Source organism: Habropoda laboriosa, unplaced genomic scaffold, assembly GCF_001263275.1.
Source record: "Habropoda laboriosa isolate 0110345459 unplaced genomic scaffold, ASM126327v1 scaffold486, whole genome shotgun sequence".
Lineage (NCBI taxonomy): Eukaryota > Metazoa > Arthropoda > Insecta > Hymenoptera > Apidae > Habropoda > Habropoda laboriosa.
Genome location: NW_017100724.1, coordinates 596,440 through 617,131, shown reverse-complemented (window position 1 = coordinate 617,131; position 20,692 = coordinate 596,440). Strand labels below are relative to the sequence as shown.

General features: G+C 37.4%; 1 protein-coding gene across 4 annotated transcripts in view; it reads right to left on the bottom strand.

Annotated features, from left to right (window-relative positions):
* The window catches only part of LOC108577103 (protein couch potato), a 168,523-nt gene that overhangs the window by 54,472 nt on the left and 93,359 nt on the right, over positions 1 to 20,692 (bottom strand). For all 4 annotated transcript variants that reach the window (XM_017940202.1, XM_017940203.1, XM_017940205.1 and 1 more), the window contains exon 3: positions 5,544 to 5,597. In XM_017940202.1, the coding sequence (XP_017795691.1) occupies positions 5,544 to 5,597 (54 nt within the window). The remainder of the gene's footprint in view (positions 1 to 5,543; positions 5,598 to 20,692) is intronic.

Genomic DNA, 20,692 nt, shown 5'->3' with positions numbered 1-20,692 from the left:
AAGTACCTCGAAGAATCTTCTACCTAACACGCGATAAATATCAATGGAACTTTTCCAATGGAAAAACTTGCCGAAAGCGATGCTATCTGTTTTCATCTTCGTAGAATTCAACGCGAACCAATAGTCTCAAATTTTGCCGTTCGACGAACGAGTGTAATTAGCGCGAACAAATGGAACTCCCGTATCGATTCGTGTGCTCGTACCTCACAGTGCCAATCCGCGTGAAACTGCCAACTTTTTCGAAATATCTTCCGGCAATAATATCGTTTAAAAATGCGCAAAGTGACTTTATAACAGAAACCAATTTTCACATTTTTCATACACGGAACAGAGGAAGTGTGATTTACTTTCTTAAAAAAGTACAGTAAAATTAAGACACGTGAGAGGAGTAATAGCAATTTTATAAAGTTAATATGATTTTCTTTTTTTTTTTTTTAGTTTAACGTAACTGAGTAACAGTTAAATTACATTTATTAAAATGCTATAGTATTTGTCAAAATCAAACAACGTCACGATAAAATTTCGTTTGTGATAAATTCCATTTGTTTACTGAATAAACAGGGAAACAGGAATGCTTCTGCATGTTTCAATTTTATTAACAATACTTTTAATAAAGCGTTAATGGATTAATTCTCGTATATTCGTAAAATCATTTTTAACCTGATTTTTCTTGTTCAGCTGTCTATTTGTATATTTACTAGTGCAGTTTGCAATTTTATTTTTTCATCGATGTTATTTGAAGATTTTTCCTCAATGAGTCGTCGTTCATGAAACATGATGAGTTTATTATTATTCGAAGGGTTTTATGAAATAATACTGTGCAAATTTTATGTGCAAACCAGGGTGATAAGCAATCGAGTATATAAAAATTTACTCCGAAAGAGAAAAAAATAAAAATGAAGAACATGCCATTAATGCGCGTTGATTCTTCCGATACTCGCGTATCAGAATTGGCCACGCTAAAATAACCCACTCGTGAGTAACTACTGGACAAGGCAGACATTCCAACTTGTGATACGTCCAACGCCACATTAAACATCAATCACAGCCATCGATCGTCTTATCCTCTCCTGCACCAAATTCTTAGAATTCTCGGCGAAAGAAGAAATTGCGAGATCGATTCCTGCATGCGTCAAAATTTCACTGACAAGAAGAAAAGATACCACAGCTACTGAGATTTCTAAAAAATACAACTCTTCTTCTCTGTTTCAAGAGGAAATTGCGAAATCGACTCCTGTGTGCGTAAACATTTGACCGAGGAAAGAAGAAAAGATGCAACGGCTACTGAGATTTCTAAAAAATTCCAATTTTCTTCAAAAACTGTGAATATCTTTGCTATAGTCGCTAGTAGCCCAATTTAGAGATTGATGCGACTTAAAATAAACAGCATCGATATAAATGATATATATATGGCAATTTAATATAAATAAAATTCTTCTGATATACTTATACTGTAGTGACGTAGATAAAGCTTGAGAAGCTCCAAAGCAGGCGTGCCCAACTCACAGCCCGCGGGCCGCACGAGGCCCAGAGCAGCCCTAACGCGGCCCCGCAAGATCGCCACACATTACTATCTGCTTTTCAGCGATATTTTTCACGACTCGTGTGTAAAACACAAAAAAATAAAGAAAATTTTGTGAAATATATGTTAGCGTCCAGTCCTCTATAGAGGAGATGCGGCGACTTCTAAGGATCGCGGATCTTCTGTTTACGAATCGGCGATAGAGAGTTCGGCTGCCGATCTCAAAGGTACGGGCGTGTGGCCGATGACTCGAAGTCATGGTGCTGCATGGTGCGTGTAAAGTGTTAAGGGTGTTCTCGAAGGATCTGGCCACAGAGTGGGGAAAATGCGGCTTTTTCTGGCAAGAGGATCGTGAGAGACGACATGAGACTTATCCCAGAAGCTTCAACGAATACGCATCTAATAACAATCTTTATATTATATCTAACATATATACATTAACTACAGAACTTCGTACGAGTCGAGCGAGCCAAAAGATTGGACACCGATGCTTTAAACTGTAAAGGTTACGTTAAAGGGAGTTTTCTCTTCCACCTGTCCTCCAACAACTTACACCGTTCAACTTTCTCAACCCATTTTTCCACGTCTTAGATGTCCACTTGAATTTTTAATACCACCGTCCTATCAATTTACAAGATAGCACACACACCTCGGAACCTTGCGCGCAGTCCTTTAATCGGCCTCGCTGTTCCACGTGATTTTTCGCCACTTGTCAGACCCCGGCGCGTCGCGGCGCGCAGCTTGAATTTCCAATCGCGCGTATTTTCACGCGACAGTCTCGTGGAAACGAGGTCGATCCATCGAACGAACGGCCATTCAAGCCTCCGATCAAATTCGCCCCCCCAGAGAGTGACGTCATCCGGCATCCTTCGAGCGAAAATGCATTCCTTTCTCGATCGATGGCATACACCTATCATCCCTCAATCGCGTTATTTTAGAATGCTTGGGACAACGGGTAAAGGCCAGACCCCGCGTGTGTAGCCTCTCGCAAAGCTGACACACACACTCACGTTACACTCTCGCACATGTGTGTATATAAACGAGGGTAGAAAACGCTTAATGCTTCAACGGAGTGAAAGATTTTCCAACGTTAACACCGGCGGTGGCGTTGTGTCGCGTGTAACGCGTGTGTTTCACTGGCAGCGCATAAATTAATGTTATCTCAGCTAGGGCATTATATATCTGGCCTGACTGCCACGATGCCTTCCGCGGAGGTATAAAATTGATGTATTTTTTTGCACTCGAATCGATTAGGCGGTTTTCCCGCGTTACGTGACTCACGTAACATGCAGCGTCGCGACACGAGCTTCGTTACTTTTTGTTGGCTAATTTAAGTACTAGCTGGTTTTGTTGATAGTAGAGAGACCGACCCGGGTTAGAACGAACCATTAGTAACTTTTCGAAAAAAGTGAACGGTTGATAGTTGGGCAAGTGTTGTCGTTTGTAACTTTCTCACTTTGTTTTCTGTATTTATACCTACTTCTGTTTCTATCGATACGAATGTCATTTTTTAGCCCCTTAGAGTATGATTTCTTTTCTTACTATTGATATGAATGTAATTTTTAGCCCCTTAAAGTATGATTTCTTTTCTTACCGTGCATCTAAGCGTCAGCCATTTAATGCTTTAGTACTGGATCGGGTAACGAAAGCTAATCTGTTACAGATTAATTACGTTTAGTTATCTTTAGTCTTAGAAATTTAAACAAAAGTTAGGATTATAATTAAGTTTTCTTACTGATATAATTATTTTTGTCGCCTCTTGACTAGAATCTCTGCCGCGAGTCTGACACGTTGTCATAGGTTAACACTTTACCGACCGGTAGCCTATTAATCGGCTTTTTGCCGCCAACGCTTACCGACCGGTAGCCTATTAATCGATTTTTTTTTTCGCCGACGCTTACCGACCGATAGCCTATTAACCGGTCAAAGTTTGATTTAACATTTCTGCAGGTATAAGAAAAAGCGCGTATATTCCCGCGCAATAGTCTAGAGTCTAAACAGAGCCGGTGTTACCGATGTATCTGTGGCCGAGTGACCGGTCGAAAATATGTAGAATGTTCAACCGCTACCGGTCGGTAAAGTGTTAAGGGGTTAATGAGGAATTTTTCTACAAAAAACGTAAATTCAAAAATTCAAAAATTCTTTGAAATATTCGCCTAGGAATTTTTTTGAAAAAAGTTCCAACCAAACGTAAACTTGTTCGCTTTACGTATACTCGATTCAGTTTACGTTGCATCGTTACGAGAAGTACAAACTCAATAAAAGACACGTTGGGCAAACAACTATTTCAACCGACTATTTACAGGCAATAAGTGAATCCAACTCAGCAACTGTGAAAATATCAGAAAATAATATTTGCTTTGGTACGGATCAAGAGTAGAACGCGATACGCAGTTAAAACGTCCTCCATGCTCGCGTTGTTGTAAATCCAATATAGTATTACGTTAAACAACATTGACGAACAGTCCGCATTTATGGTAACCTAGCATGATACGGTTAATTATATTAACACGAACGAATAATATTTACATTTTTCAAGGCGTAACGCAATGCAACAATTTACAAAATGCGACTAACGCGATTACGCTAGTCACGCAATTGCATTGTAACATGATTTTTCGTCAACTAGTTCATGCGTTATCGCGTAAACGAGCGCGTTTCCAGCGAGCCTTGTAATAATTCCTAGACGACCAGTTTTTACTTGAAGAGAACTCGGTTAAATTATCTTTTATTCCCTAAGCTAAAAAGAGGCTCTTCTATCTTTTTCCAGTTTAAACAAAATTGAAAATCTGTTGGAAAAATGTACTTTGGGAAAAAGAAAACTAGGTCACACTTGATAATTCGAATTAGATTGCAGGAAGAATTAATCGCGCGTATCGAACAGAAAGAAAAAAATTTTTAAAAAGAAAGATATTTTGGAATATATTAACGAAAGTCTGTGATGCTATAAATCGTGGAATTTCTTTTTTTGGGCGCACAGAAAAAAGCGAAGACAATGGTTACGCGCGAGAAATCGTCAAAGGACACAGAACGAAAATTCTCAAAAATATCCACACATTATTCCTGGTTTCGAAGCGCGTTTCTATGTTTCGACGAAACACGAACAAAAGACGGTAAAAGAAAAGACTTGAAAAAAAAAAGAAAATTATTCTCGAAAATAGATGAACCACTTTTCTCTCTCTCTCTCTCGAATATGATTGAAACTTCTCGTTCGCGTAAGTTTTCCCATCTGTTTATAACCGCAAGAAAAATCTCGACACTTTATCCATCTGTTTCCCAAATCGATTGATGGAAAAATCTGTGAAATCGTAAAAGGAAATCGGTGTATTCACAGAAAGGATCCTACCGAATTTTTATTCGTTCGTCCTTTCTCCATCACCTAAATATACAGCGTGTCCCCCCCACCATTTTTAATACATATAATAAATTAAAAATATCAATTTTGTTCTTCGAACGTTGGCGGTCACCCATCTTAAACATTAGTCGCGAGGAATGCATCTTGACTTGGAAAAATCTAACGACGAATCACCCTAACCACTCCCCATTTTTCCAAGGATAAAAAAAACTGCATTCTTATATTATTTAAAGTTAGACTAGTTATAGTAAATTTACTACAGTCACTGTGTGAAATTTCACGATGCACCGGACTCAATCCCAGCTTCTTTATCTCTTCTATAAAATAACGATTGCCTCGTCTCACTTCGTTCGTCACCGATAGACACGGGACCAAATCATTCTCTGTTTTGAAAATTCTCAAACAAAGGCGGGCAGCGATCCTCGAAAACCGTGTCTCCTTTACTCAAACCGACGCCTTTCGGTTCCGACCAGGGCGACAGCGTGAGAGATATTACCGTAAACTACCGAAAATAGCTAGGCGAAAATCTAGGACGAATCCGTCGTTCGCGTTAAAAGCACATGAAACGTGTGGTCCTTTTTTTTCCCCTACTTTTTTAACACGAACAGCCATACGCCAAGAGATACCGTGAAATATGACCGGTAATTTGAAAAAGTAATGACTCACCGACGCTGTTTTCCCATTTTTGCTTGTGACTTTCAGCAGGGACCCCTCGTACCCCTGAAACAGAACAAAATTTCGTCGTGTCATTAAAAAAGGACAAAAGAAGAAGAAATTGCAGGAAGAACAATGGTGTATTAATGTAAAATTCTTTGCGACTATGCATGTACAGATAATAAACAGACCAGCAGCGCGTTATCCATCGCATCGCGAAACTTCTTGCTGCGAGATCCACGATGCGTTCGGACACTTCCACACCTGGTTTTACGTTATTTTATGGTTTTTATGTCGCACGATGGCTGGAATATCGTTGTACGTGAAACGGTTTTTACCGTACAGCAGACGAAAATGTTGAAAATATCTTTTCACTATTTTTGGAAGCTTGTTTGCAAGTGCTGAAAATATTCATTTCTTTTGTAGTTACACATAATGTTTTTTTTATTTATCAAGTAAGGAATTATGGAGAATATACAGGTAAATTTTGTTGGGATTTGGGTTTCTTTTACCAAATAAGAAAATATAAATAATATATATTTGTTGGAAAAATTTTGAAGTATTTTCTTCTTTTTAGTTATCGTAAGAATGATTAATTTGTAGTTATTAATTCGAGAATTATTGCCAATAATCGAGTGTGTGAATTATATTTTTCTAAAATATGAGAAAAAATAGCAAACTGAAAATTGCACTAGTTAAATCGTTCTAAGAACAAACTATCAACGTTCTATTTTCCATAAAAGTGTAGGTAATACGTATAAATCAAAAATTTCTATGCATCGTACATTAAAAACTACCTTTTAAATCGTCCAACAGTATCGCAAAAATTATATCTAAAATCCGTAACGCGCGGATGAGAAAATGAATATATAAATAGAAAATGTGTGGAATTTTTCAAGTAGATATTAACAAAGTAAAAAGATCGTAGGAAAAGTGTTCTTTCTCTAGTCTAATGATCACTTTTCACGTTCACTCGATTAAGCGCCAAATTTCATCTCACGCTTGACATCATTTTTAAACATTAACTCAGCCGAGATGTTAACGAATTTATGAATTTCTAACAAGACGGTGTTCGCCTGGTGTGATCTTCAAAGTGTTAAGGATAAACTGAAGTTAGGCCCGCGATGCGAAACCGTTTGCCCGTAGATAGAGGAGAATCTTGGAAATTTGCATATCTACCTTACAATTACCTGTTCTGTCGTAGATAAAACGTACGACTGAGTAACCTGAGCGCAACGATTTTAGGCAAACACGTTCGAACGGCGAATTTCCAGCGAATTTAACGCCGTTGCGTTTCCTTTCCGTGATTATAACGCGCGCGATTTATTCGAAATAAAATCACTAGGAGCTAATCGAAATTGATAATTTTACAATTTTACAAAGTTACAATTTTACAAATTTACAAATTTGCAATTTTACAAATTTACAAATTTGCAGTTTTACAATTTTACAAATTTGCAATTTTACAAATTTACAGTTTTAGCATCAGACAGAAAACCTCAGAAAACTTATCGATGGATTTTAAGATTTGGCAATTATGGCACTCGAGAGTCTTCATCACACGTTGAAATTCAGCGCAAAGAAATGTAATTAGAAGTTTGCAAGTTTTCCTTCGATAGAAATGAAATTTCACTTATTGCAGAATTCGAAACTTCGCGTTTAAGTTTAATCTCCAGGTTGCAACTTAAAACGAAGCTCAAATATAGATTAAGCTTGAAATCGAATTGAAAATTTCAAGTCACGCTGAAATTGGAAGTCTAAAAATCAGCGAAAATTGAAATGTTCAATTTCGCCTTTAATTTAAATCCAAACGATTCGAATTACATTGGAAAATTTCGGAAGATATACATTCCCAAAGTTTTGCGAACAGCAATAAATAAAACACTACCTAAAATTCCACTCCGTCATTCTCCAGCAATCTTGAAAGAAAAAAGTGGAAGTATCCACTCAGGAAAATATCGAACGTAACCTTCAAAAAAAATTTTATTTCCATCATCATATTGCTTCCTGAAACCACGTAACATCTCCTCGGGGACTGTCTTCATCTGCTCGAGAGGCAACGTGGACCGATTCAAAATTGCTCCACGTAAAAAATTCAATAATACCGCGTTTCTTCCGATACATCAAATTCACTTTTCCTCGAGGGCGAAAAAGAAGAAGACAAAAATAGAGAAGAAGAGATAAAAAACACGCTGAGAAGTAAATATCGTATAATAAGATTGATGAAAATAATAGTCAGGTTTTCATCGAACCACGTAGCAAGGTGAATTAAAACAAGAGAGGTGAAGTCCTTTCCCTTCGAAACTATCGGACGAATTAAGAAGTTCGAAAAACTTTCTGCCTCTTAACCACATCCAATTTGTCACGGAAGAATTCTTCTTCGCCGGAAGTTCCTTTATTTCTCTTTCTCTCTCTCTCTCTCTCAAAGATAGCTGGTGATAGCCTCTCGGTACTCGAGCCTGAATTAATCGCGACCATTAATGCCAATTTAATCTACGAATGCAGGCACGGTTTTATTCAGATCTTGCTTGGTTTCGTTGGAAAGCTCCGGTAACGAAGATGCTTTTATGTTGGAACTGCTTACGAACGACAACGTTCGAGTGTTTTTCAATCGGTTCTGTTGGACGAGAGAATTTAATAATAATTTATTTGTTTTAATGCAATTTGAAATTGAAAGGGGTGCGGATTATTAATCCGTGGAAAAGTGGAGATTGTTGTTTCGAGTTGAAGTTAAATATCTTAGAAAGAAGATTTAGTGTTCTAAGTGTCTTAAATATGAGAAATTGTAGCTGAAATATCTCAAATATCAAAGTTTCATAAATTTGAAATTTAAATATATCATAGAGAAAATTCAGTATTCTAAATATCTTAAATGTGATAAATTATATTACAGCTCAGGTATCTCGAATATGAAAATATCATAAGTTTAAAATTCAAATATCTCGTAAGGAAAATTTATAATTCCAAATATCTGAAATATCATAAATTAGAGATCAAATATCTCAAATATGAAAGTATCATAAATTTCAAATTAAAATATGTCATAAAGAAAATTTATAATTCTAAGTGTCTTAAATGTCATAAATTATATTTTAAATATCTCAAATATCAAAGTGTTATAAATTTACAACTGAAATATCTCATAAAGAGAATCTTAAATACCATAAATTATAGTTTAAATATCTCAAATATCAGAGTTTTGTAAATTTAAAATACAAAAGTATTTTAAATAATCATTTCGCCCCGTTTCGATCAGTTGAAAATGAATATTTCGACGAGATATCGTATTTCTTGCTTATTCGAAAATAAAGGGAAACAAACTTGAAGGTGTATAGTTAATTCACTTTGCCAGCGCTGTTCAAAATGATAGTAAAGATATTTTCAGTAAAAGGACTTGTTCCAGCAGGAGTAGGTATCGTAAAATCGTTATTTTTTCGCAACTTCCACCCAGTCGGTTAACTTTATCACAAAAACGAAGATTGAAGATTGTTTTAATAAATGAAATATTTACCTTTGCTCTGCAAGCAACATATACAACAAATGCAAAATTCTCGTTTCTTATCGTTTAGAAGATTAATCACAACTGACAAATTATGCAATCTACATTTCCCTTATTTTACGATAAAACTAGAAAAATATTCAAATACTTGAAATTTATCAAAAATCTTATCTTTTCGATATACAGAAATTTCTTTCACCTTGAACTGAAATTCTTTGCTTCATAAACAAATACGATCAATGAAAAATTCCTTTTCTTTGCTCCTTTTACTTCTCTTAATGTAGAAAATTCATTATAATTGATAAATTACGCAATCTTCATTTTCCTTATTTTACAATAAAACGGAAAAAGTATTTACTAAAATATTTGAAATTTATCAAAAATTTACTAGATGTGAAATGTTATTTTTTCAATGTTCAAAAACTTCTTTCACCTTGAACTCAGAATTCCAGTAAAATTACTCTAATCAGTCTTCAATTTTCTAAATTCAAATAGTTAATATCTTCGCTACATCGCAGTGCTAATGTTAGCTATTCGCAGAAAAAGCTAGGAATATTATACATAATTTGCAGTTGCTAATCTGACGATCTTACGAGTTAAAATTAAAGTTACAGCTGAAATGTAAACTTTATTACAAGTACGATCTGCTTCTGTCGTATCTTGAGCATAATTTAGTGCTACGAGTGTGACTCGATGTTGTAAAGCAAGGGGTTAACATAAAATTACATACGATATCACTGTGTTCTTCATCTGTTATGCTACTCGAGTTATTACATCAACTTCGATTCGCGAAGATATTAAAATAATCCTGAGATAAAAGGATTAACCCTTTGCACTTGGAGCATCTTTCGATGCGATCGGGCAACACCACTTTTGCAGCGAAACTTATGAAAATCAAGCTTTTCCTTTTAAAGAAAAAATATAAATAATTGCAAAGGAAACGTGAGTTTCTGCCTTTTAAAGGAAAAATGTACTCAGACAATTAAAATAAAAATGAGTTTCTTCTTTTCAAAGAAAAGGTATACTTAGACAATTAAAATAAAAATGAGTTTCTTCTTTTCAAAGAAAGAATAAAAATAACATAAACGTTACGTTGTAAAATTCTCCATATTGCGGTATCTGCAGAAACAATTTCCCAATATTAAGTTACCATGTAAAAGTTACGATTAAACCGATCTACTTTATCAACACGAAAAATTGTATTTTCCAGCAATTCGCGGAATTCGTATTAACGCCTTCCGTATTTCGTTCCATCGAATTTCCACCAGCTTGTATTGGCACGATTCATTAAAATCGTCCGGACAGAACGTCGACACGTTCTTTTTTACACGCGAAACCACCGAAAAAAAGAAAGAAAGAAAAAAATTGGAAAAAGTTTCGTTTTCGAAAATTCTCTCGTTTTGAAGAGATTACAAAAAAAAGAAAAAAAAATACGCCGAATGGTTTGTTCTCTGCCCGTTGCTGAAATGGTTGTTCAGATAACCCGGCCGAACAATAGATCGTTAGAAACCTAAACAAATAAATTTCACTCGTGCACCGATGATAACGCAACCATATTTCTTCCGGTTCTCGAATAACTTTGATGCATCGCGTTGTCGGTGCTCGTCAAATCGCTAAGAGAAATTTATTTCTGTTGCTTCGGCAAGTAAAGTAAGAAAAATGGCGTAACGTTAGTATAGAAAGCTTGAACGAGAGTGGAGAAATTTCGATTGTTTTTTTCTTGGTAGAATTTGATTTTCGTTTGTTTCTACTTTGAAAGAAATTTCGTGCATAATTTTCTTTACCTACAGTGATATTATCGACGGAGAATTGATCGCTTTCTCAGATATGTTAATCATACTTCGTTCTCGATGGCCTTTTTTTTTTTTTTTCGTGAAGTATAATATTATTTCGTGTTCGCATGCCACAATGTATGAAATTAGAACGAAGAGCGATTACATGGGCGTAATGTGGTGATTAAACCAGCATACATTACCATTCATGAGGTAATGAGCCTTTATCGGTAACTTTTTTTTTTTTTTGGAACTTGCAAATATCAAAGCACACTTATGCATATTCAGGTTTGAAGATCAGTCTCGTGTTGCAGCTCGACTGAAATTTGTAAGGCGTAGTGTGGGCAATATTTTAAGAAATTTAATAAAATAAAAAATCATTCGAAAAGATATGAATCATTTTCTCAAGAAATTATGTAAAAATCTGCTCGAAATAGTTAATTAGAATAACTAATTTCGACCTATTTCACTACTTGATAAGATACTCAATCAAAGTTGCAGTTAATAAAAGAAATTTTAAGAAATTCGTGTGAAAAACGAGACGTTATTAATTTTATAAAATATAAAAATATTTTTCTCAAAATTTACACAAAAATCTGCCCGAGATACTTAATTAAAATCGTTAATTTCGACCTATTTCACTGCTCCCTAAAACAACCCAAACAAGTTGCAATGAAAAGAGAAGCTAAGCAAAGCTAAAACGAAAAGTTGAAGCTTCCACGTCTAAAACAGACAAACACACACTTTGTAATCCGCAATATTTTCCCGCTGAATCTCTAAATACAAAATTTCCTAGTTACCTCGAACAAAACATATTACTCCAGAGCGTACGTTTGATTAAGCATTCTCGCGGACCGGGACGAGACAATGGGAAAAATTACAATGCGCGAGACGAGCCGCGTTGATTTTCCGAAACGAGGCAATTAAAAGCGCGGCAAAACGTCGCAATTTCCACGCGAACGGCAAATGATCCACAAAGGGACTTCTTTTTTTTCCCCTGCGGCGTGTAAATCGCGGCGAACTCGTTGCGTTACGATCAATTCCCCCCTCCGCAGTGCATGATTTCAGTCAACTAAAACTGCACACGGCGATTAATCAAACGACGCGCCGGGATTATTCCGTGGAAGAATCCTATTACAAAGCTGATCGTAAATTTATGACGACACGAGGATAAACGAGAACGGAACCGGGATCGTACGAGACGCGAACGACAAAGGAGAGCATTGTTGAATTATTCGCGAAACGTGTTAATTCTAACTGTTCTAACAAACAAACATGTATCAGCTGTAGGTAACAGATCATTTTTGTTCGTCGAAGTTGTGTTCGCTTTCTGAGGACTCGGTTTGCGAGGAATAAACATTGGTAAAATGAGACAGTCCTTAAACTGGTGCTTTGCAGATTAATCCAAGGATTGCGTGTGTTTTATTTCGGAGATACGAAGCTTCGAAATTGGTGCTTTAGAAATTAACAGATAAATTCAATTTGGAGGAGTAGAAAATTTTTTCTCTCGTGCTTTTGGTGCTTAGGATAGATTTAAGTTCGATGGAAGCTTCTGAAATTGATATTATCGTCCTTGGACAATTTTTATGGAAACTTTCCTTGCTGGGAAAATACATTTTTCGTATTTTCTCTATCACGAATATTGGAATTTTTAAAAAAACTAAATGCACACGTATGTGTCACTGTCCCTAAAGAGGTTAATACAAAACACTATAGAAATTTGACTAAATCAGAATTTGCAGATCTATCTAAAGTATCCTTAAAATTTTTTCACCAAATTTTTCAGTCATCTTTTATCACAAAAATATTTTTCCTATCAGCGAAACACATGGAAAAATAGAAATTGCTCTCGTGATTTCTTACGATGCAATATGAACTCAGAGCGCGGTAACGGATCGAGAGGATATCGCAATTTACGTTTGCTGATCGAGGATCGCTGGTTTGTAATCGAATAAAATCGCTGATAACAAATCGTGACACGTGGATAGAGACGTAGAGCCAATATAGAATTAATTCGGCTTCTCTTTTGAAATCTGTAACCGAGCTTTCGTTTCTGTTGTGCCTTAATATTTCCCGGCTACGTAGGGCGGAACGTTCTCTCTGTCGGTATAGATTGGTTACCACAGTTACCTGACCTGAATCCAATCGAATTACCACGAACAGAATTGGACAACGGACGTAAGAAAATATTGTCAAAGTCGAGGGGACGGTTGTGGGGATTCTTCTGAGAATGTTGAAAAGGGACGGAAGAAAAACGGAACGTCGAGGGACAGAAAAGTAAAAAAATCGTAGATGGTAAGAATTTTTTAAATAGAAAAAAGGGAAGATTTCTTTTACGAACTTTAGGAAATTATTTCAAATTTATTTCAGAAGCAAACAGTGTGATACTTGTTTCTTAACATGTAATTTTTAGTTTTTTCTGTTTGGAAAACAAAATTTTTGTTTATAAGGCAATCAAATTTCCTCGACGAATAAATTCGTAAAAACAAAGAAAGAAAATGAAAATTACATAAAGTTACAGATACGATAGCATCGATCTGTACGGTTTTCGAGCACCGTGCATGTTCCGTCGCGCAGGTACGGAACGCGTGGGGTCTTCGTTGACCGGGTTTATGGCACGCTCGCACGAGAAGGTTATTTTTGAGAACAAAGACGCTTCGTAGCTCTGCGAAAAAATAAGTCATTTCTTACAGAACAATGTCTTTAGAATTTCGACTTTTCCGCGTCCTCAATAACTAAAGACGTGTCATAAACCAGGTATTCCTGAAGGGTCAATCCACACGCGCGTATAACGGCACTCTCGGCCGAGGGTTGACCTGGCGGGAATTTCCGACGTGTCACCGAAGGACAGCGAAGATTCCACGCACCCGCAGGTAGGGCCCCACTCCTTCCAAGGAAAAGCGCGCTCAGGGCGCAATGGAAGGGTGGGTGCACTCAAGGCTTGTGCTTTCGTGAAAAACCAATCAGCGTGCCTTCTTGCACTTGCCGGGGGAGTCACTGCGGACTCCAGAAAAATTCGGCGATCGAGCGACAGATTCGAAAAAGGTTCTGTCAGGCGAACACATTTAGGGTCTCCAGCCGTTCGAGGAGACATCACCGCACATTTCGAGTCGCGATCGAACACTCGAGTTATTTAAAACAAGTCGTTAATCGTTTCGTGACGTACTCTACGTTTGCTACGTTCCTAGTTACCCAAAATTAATTTGGCGGGTAACAGTCGCGACCGCGAGCTTCCTTTTGAAGATCGCAAAAGAACGCGACGCGACAGTGCACAAAATCCAAAGTCAATAGAGATTTTTTAATCCGTTGTAGATTTTTCGTTCGTCAATGTGTACACATTTGAAGAAACAAAGATTATTTTTACAACATTCCTCTATTAATGTTACTAACAATGTAAAACAAGCAGAAGAACCGATTTACAGAAGGTCAATATTGATTATCATCGATTATCGCGATGAAATATAGAACAAGATTAACTTAAAATCGAAGGAAGACAAGAATCGTTTATCCCAAAGTTTCATTCTAAAATATCTAATTCGACGTTAATGAAAAATCGAAGTTCGTGAAATTGATGGGCAAACTGAGACGATCTTGTATCAGCAGCATGTTCACAAATCTGTTACGACGATAACAAACATTTCTGTTTAATATTAGCAAGACTGAACGCTATACTGAATTTGTGGACAAGGGAATTTAGATTTCAGAAGCAGGTAACAAGAACAGAGATCATTAATCACCGTGTATATTTCAAACACCAAGCACTAAATTGAAAATGTGAATACCCCGAAGCTTGTATATAGGTCAATATTTGCAGACTATAAGAATCCTCTGATATAACCGTAATAAATTTCCTCCAAGTTCGTATTAAAACACACAGCGATAAGAGTAATTAATTCTCTAACTATAATAGAGAAGCGTTAATTCGTAAATCAATTTTCCCTGAAATCTAACAGAAATTTTCAAATTATTACACAGAAATGTTGAAAATTTTATTTCAATGCTAGCAAGATTTTTACATCGAGCTTATAGATTGTTCTAATTAGAAGTAAAACTGCGACTAGAAACTATCGGTCGCTGTATTATGTAGATAGTAAACGTAAAATCGATACAACCTCTTCGAAGCCTCGTATTAAATGAATATTCATAAATAATGTTATATATCAGTGTCTAAAAAAAAGTCTGTTTAATGCAATCGATACGTCAAGTTCGTAGGAAAGAGTCGAAATTAGAAACCATTAATCATGGCTGCTGTTCCAGTTATACTAAACTCAACACCTCTAGAGACTATTAAAATTCTTGTACCAAATTTGTAGTAATTGAACATTTACAAATTGTTTTTCAAATCAATCAAAATCATATTGAGTTCACAGAAAGAAAGCAAAGTCACCGAAGACTTTGAACTTAACCCTTTGAGTGCTCGCTAAAATTTGGCAAAAAAGTGGAAATTTTACTTGTGACTTAAATTGTTCGCAACTCCTGTGAATAATTTTTATTTGTTCAATTGAACATTCACGCATATCATTCCACATTAATAGTTGAAAAATCTTCTTAATACACTTTCACAGAAAGAGAGAAAAATCACTCGACAGATTTCGAACTTAACCCTTTAAGTGCTCGCTAAAGAAAGTGGAAACTTTTTTCACGACTTAAACTGCTTGTGACTGTCGTGAATATTGTGGGATCAGAAATATAAATAGATGTTTATTTTACAAAATATAAGAATAACTATAATACGATGACACACGCTTCTCGACTTTCCCAAACACACTACACTGTCCCTTCATCCCTCGCACGCCGTACTTTATAGCCAGGCCCTTCGTGGGCCTCTCGTTGGGCCTGGCTATCGTCGCTCGTCGCCCGCTTTCTCTCTCATGCTCGCCACATTTGTTTAAAACTTCTCTTTCCCAAAATTACGATACTACATGTAAGAGTAAAGAATTGCAGGCGCTTAAAATGGCAGATATTAAAACAACGTTGGTTCGCTCGTCGATGGCTATGTACGGTATGGTTCTATGCTTCTTCGGCCGTTAGGGCCCCGCAAGCCGTGGGGTGGGGGTGCAGCCTGCGCTGCTCCTTGTCTAGGGCCCCCTGCTGCTCGGGTCCCGCGGTCGTTGTCTAGGCGCGTGGCACGGCGCCTTACATACAATATTTTTTTATTTAATTTTTACAAATTTCAGCTAACTATGAACGCATTTGTAAGAAATGCGAGATTCCGGCGGCAAAGTGGTGGCCTGGAATTTGTCACCCAGGAAGAGAAAGCGCGCGGGTACCTGAGGGTCCCATAAACTAAGCCCTTTCCCCGGAAAGTCGAACGAGGGGGCTCCAACGGTTTTTCGGAGCAACGTGGGATACGACGCGGAAAGGACATTCTGGAAATAGCCGTCGAGCAAGACGGACGCCGGAAATCTTAAGAAGCGCTTAGAAATAAAGAATAAGTTATTTTTGGGATACCGCACTATCCGGATATTAGTTCTTTGTTTTCCGAGTGTTGCTTACACATTCATTTCTAGCTCTTCACAATTTTGTATGCTAGCTGAATCTTTTACAAGGTGAATTTCAAGCATTCAACAGTCAAAGGGTTAAAATCAGTCAATATTTCACAGAATAATATGAACTTGGAAGCCAAACGACGATCACATAAATCACATTGCGCTAACGTGTAAAAAAATCTTTTAATGGAATCAAGAGGGACGTATGAAACTCAGGGAAAAGCCGGATCGAAATTGGACAGCCACAGAAATCACCAAGCATCGCGTCGCTCCAGCCGTAGGCGGCGAACGCAAAATCAATACGGACTCGCTGAAATCTGTTAGCAATCTCGCGTTGGCTCGCTGTTGGCGGATACGTGTACGCAACGTCGGCCTAAACAGGTAGTGTGATTTTCGATTATTTATAGGGGACCTTAATATCCACTTCGTAAAACGTTAAACCTCCATTTCGATCGAACTTTCGTGATACTCGTCGTTGCAGAACTTCGGTCTCAAGTTGAACCGTATTTGTCTTTGTCTCGAGGAGAAGTGTTTATCTTATCAGTGGTAAATTTGCCAAATTTATGTATCTTCTTTCCAAAAATCTTAAGAGATATTTAAACTAAGTTTTGTGCATATTTGTATGTTGGAATTTCAAAATACTGTTTGGAACTGTTTCAGAGAATATTTAAATTTTTCTTTCATCTTTTAATAAGACGTTAATACTAACGAAGGATAGAAGATACAGCAAATCGCAAAAGGATCGTGTGATTAAAATTTGGTTTAAATATATTTTACGATTTTTGAGAAAACGATGCATAAAGTTTGAAAATGTTAACTTTCGAGGATAAAACACTATTTTTCTACGTTTCAAATACCTTTGTCGACCAAGTCATTCTAATTTGCAAACTAAAATAAATAAAGTCACTCTTAAAAAAGAAGTTTGTAATTTCGAAAATGTGCAAAGAAATTTTGAATCCATCCAATTCGAATAATTCGCTTTCGAAAGGTGATTTTTCCACCGAAACAACAATCCATCTCTCCTATAAAGCAATCGTTGCCTTGTAACGTCTCGAACTCGCGATCATTATTGGATCCAGCTGTGCTCCGTTTAATAAAATCGAAGGCGATTGCATAGGTCAAGAGTCGATAATTCGCAAGGGAAAGGATATTTAAGAGAGTAACGATCGATCGTATACCGATCAAAGGACGCGGCAGTCGGCTATTATAAACATTCCGGTTGGACCCCGGTTGGTGGATATTAAAATATTGAAGCAGCGTGCAGAGGAAAAGTGGAGCAAGCCGCGCGCGAATATTTTTAAACCGTGGTCTCCGTCGATGACGGAAGTATTCCTCTCATGGAGGGATGGAGACAGGGAGGAGATGTGAGAGAGGTTCGAAAGGTCTCCGGACTTAATGCGGCATGCAAAATGTAAATTTTAATATTGTATTTTTTTTTCGATAACTCCGGTCCGTCGAAGGATATGCGAATGCTTTTTCCTCCTATTTTTGGGTTTGCGCTTTTCATTCGCATCTCTTCTCGATACTCCACGGGGGTGAATGCTGAATGTGTTCAATGGCTATTGTGAAAATTGCCTTGCAAATGATTTTTAATTGCAGAGTATAAGCAATTAATATTTGTTTTGTTTAGGATTTGGAAATTATTAAATTGACAATGAATAAATGAATAAATCTAAATCAGTAGAATTTTTATTTTTGTCTGGTATTTATCGCTGGTATTTTTGTCGATATATTATCTTTTCATAGATGAATGTAACTAAACAGAATTCAATTTCTTCTTCTGAAATTTCGAAATGGACAGATTACAAAATATAAATAAATCTAAGAAACTTCAATTTCCATCCTTTGTAGATTTTCACGTTCTTAAATCAACGATAGTAGATACAAAAGTACGCGAAGCTAAAGGAGCACGACTCCGTTTTCACTCTCCAAGCATTGAAATCTCCAAAAACAGACATTTCACATACCAGGCAAATTTAATCCGATCGATCTTGAAAAATAATTTCACTTTAATTCTGAACAGAGCCAACAATTCGACAATCATCTGCCTACTTAAACAAACAATTTATTTCTCGTACAATTTAACTTCTTCATTTATAACAGAGCTTTCGACGATTTTTCAGTTACACGAATTCCCATGTAAACTGCGCCGCCGGAAAATTACTGTAAGATAAATATTTGTTGCATGCGTATGGCACAACGAGCATAAAGCTAATTAAGCTATCAAACTGTTAATTGTACGTACACGATGGTAGTACTAATTAGTGGAGTCGTAATTAGAGAGCCATAACTGCTGGGACATTTATTTCTGGATGTAACGCGTTCTTTAACAACTCGGGCAAAATTCGTTGGCGAAAACGATTCCCGTTCCGGAAAGAATATCGCGCGTCACGGATTCTTTTCTTACCCGAGGATCTACAATTTATAGGGGTGGAGAAATATGATCAGAATGTATAATGACGATTTGTTCGCGCGGAGCCTTTGTTCCCGTGTGAGTTGAGGTTGCAAATTGATCGAGGTGTGGGACACGGTTGCAGTAGCAGGAAAAGAACTTTTATATTGTTGAATGATGATTTTTAAGTAGCAAGATACTTTTATTTCACTGTTCATCTTTGAAACTTGAATGCACACCTTGTTGCAGCCTCTATTCTGGAATGCAACATCGATGGAAGCACTATTTCGAATGCAAAACATTGTTGTACGCGTTACTCTTCAATGCAACATTGCTTGAAGCGTTATATTTGAACGCAAACATTGTTGGAATCTCTATTTCCGATTGCAACATTATTAGAAGCGTTATTTCGAACGCAAATATTATTATAAGCACTACGCTTCAATGTAACATTGTTACAAGCGTCATTTTCGCTTGTAACATCGTTAATTCGTATTATTTCCGAATGCACATTGCGGCAAACGTGTTATCAAGTTTGCAACATTGTTGCCGGGAATCGTTCTCTAAAAACGCACACTGTACCACGGGGCACCGTTTTGCAACTTTGTTGCCGCGGCACGCTCCCGAAAATTGCACATTGTTGCAAAACGCGTTATCGGGTTTGCAACTTTGTTGTCCCGAAAATTGCACATTGTTGCACGGCGCCCCGTTTTGCAACATTGTGCATTTTCGGGAGCGACTCTCGACAACAAAGTTGCAAGCGCGATCTCCCCGTTTGCAACTTCGTTGCCGCGAGTCGCTCCCGAAAAATGCACAATGTTGCAAACGCGTTAAGGGGTTGCAACTTTGTTGCCGAAAGTCGCTCACGAAACTTGCACAATGTTGCACGACGCGCCGTTTTGCAACATTGTTGCCGAGAGTCGCTCCCGAAAATTGCACAATGTTGCAAACGCGTTATCGGGTTTGCAACTTTGTTGTCCCGAAAATTTGCACATTGTTGCACGACGTCCCATTTTGCAACATTGTGCATTTTCGGGAGCGTCCCACGGCAACAAAGTTGCAAAAAGAGAGATCGCGCTTGCAACTTTGTTGTCGAGAGTCGCTCCCGAAAAATGCACAATGTTGCAAAACGGGGCGGCGTGCAACAATGTGCAATTTTCGTGACAACAAAGTTGCAAACCCGATAACACGTTTGCAACAATGTGCAATTTTCGGGACAACAAAGTTGCAAACCCGATAACACGTTTGCAACAATGTGCAATTTTCGGGACAACAAAGTTGCAAACCCGATAACACGTTTGCAACAATGTGCAATTTTCGGGACAACAAAGTTGCAAACCCGATAACACGTTTGCAACAATGTGCAATTTTCGGGACAACAAAGTTGCAAACCCGATAACACGTTTGCAACAATGTGCAATTTTCGGGACAACAAAGTTGCAAACCCGATAACACGTTTGCAACAATGTGCAATTTTCGGGACAACAAAGTTGCAACCCCGATAACGCGTTTGCAACATTGTGCAATTTTCGGGAGCGACTTGCGGCAACGAAGTTGCAAAAAGAGAGATCGCGCTTGCAACTTTGTTGCCGAGAGTCGCTCCCGAAAATGCACAATGTTGCAAAACGGGGCGGCGTGCAACAATGTGCAATTTTCGTGACAACAAAGTTGCAAACCCGATAACGCGTTTGCAACAATGTGCAATTTTCGGGAGTGACTTGCGGCAACAAAGTTGCGATTCCTGTAACACGTTTGCAACATTGTGCAATTTTCGCGAGCGACTTGCGGCCACGAAGTTGTAAACCCGGTAACGCGTTTCTCGCTTTATGTAGAATTAGTTTCGTAGAAAATAAAGCCGTTTAAACTAATTCAAGAATTTCTTGGTGGAATGACTTATGTTGTTAGGCAACGTAGACGTATTTTAAAAAGGTTTAAAATGGTCTATTAGTTCGACGTTTAAGAATATTCTATTTTCGCTTCTACTAATCTGGATTACAGCTTTGTCTTCT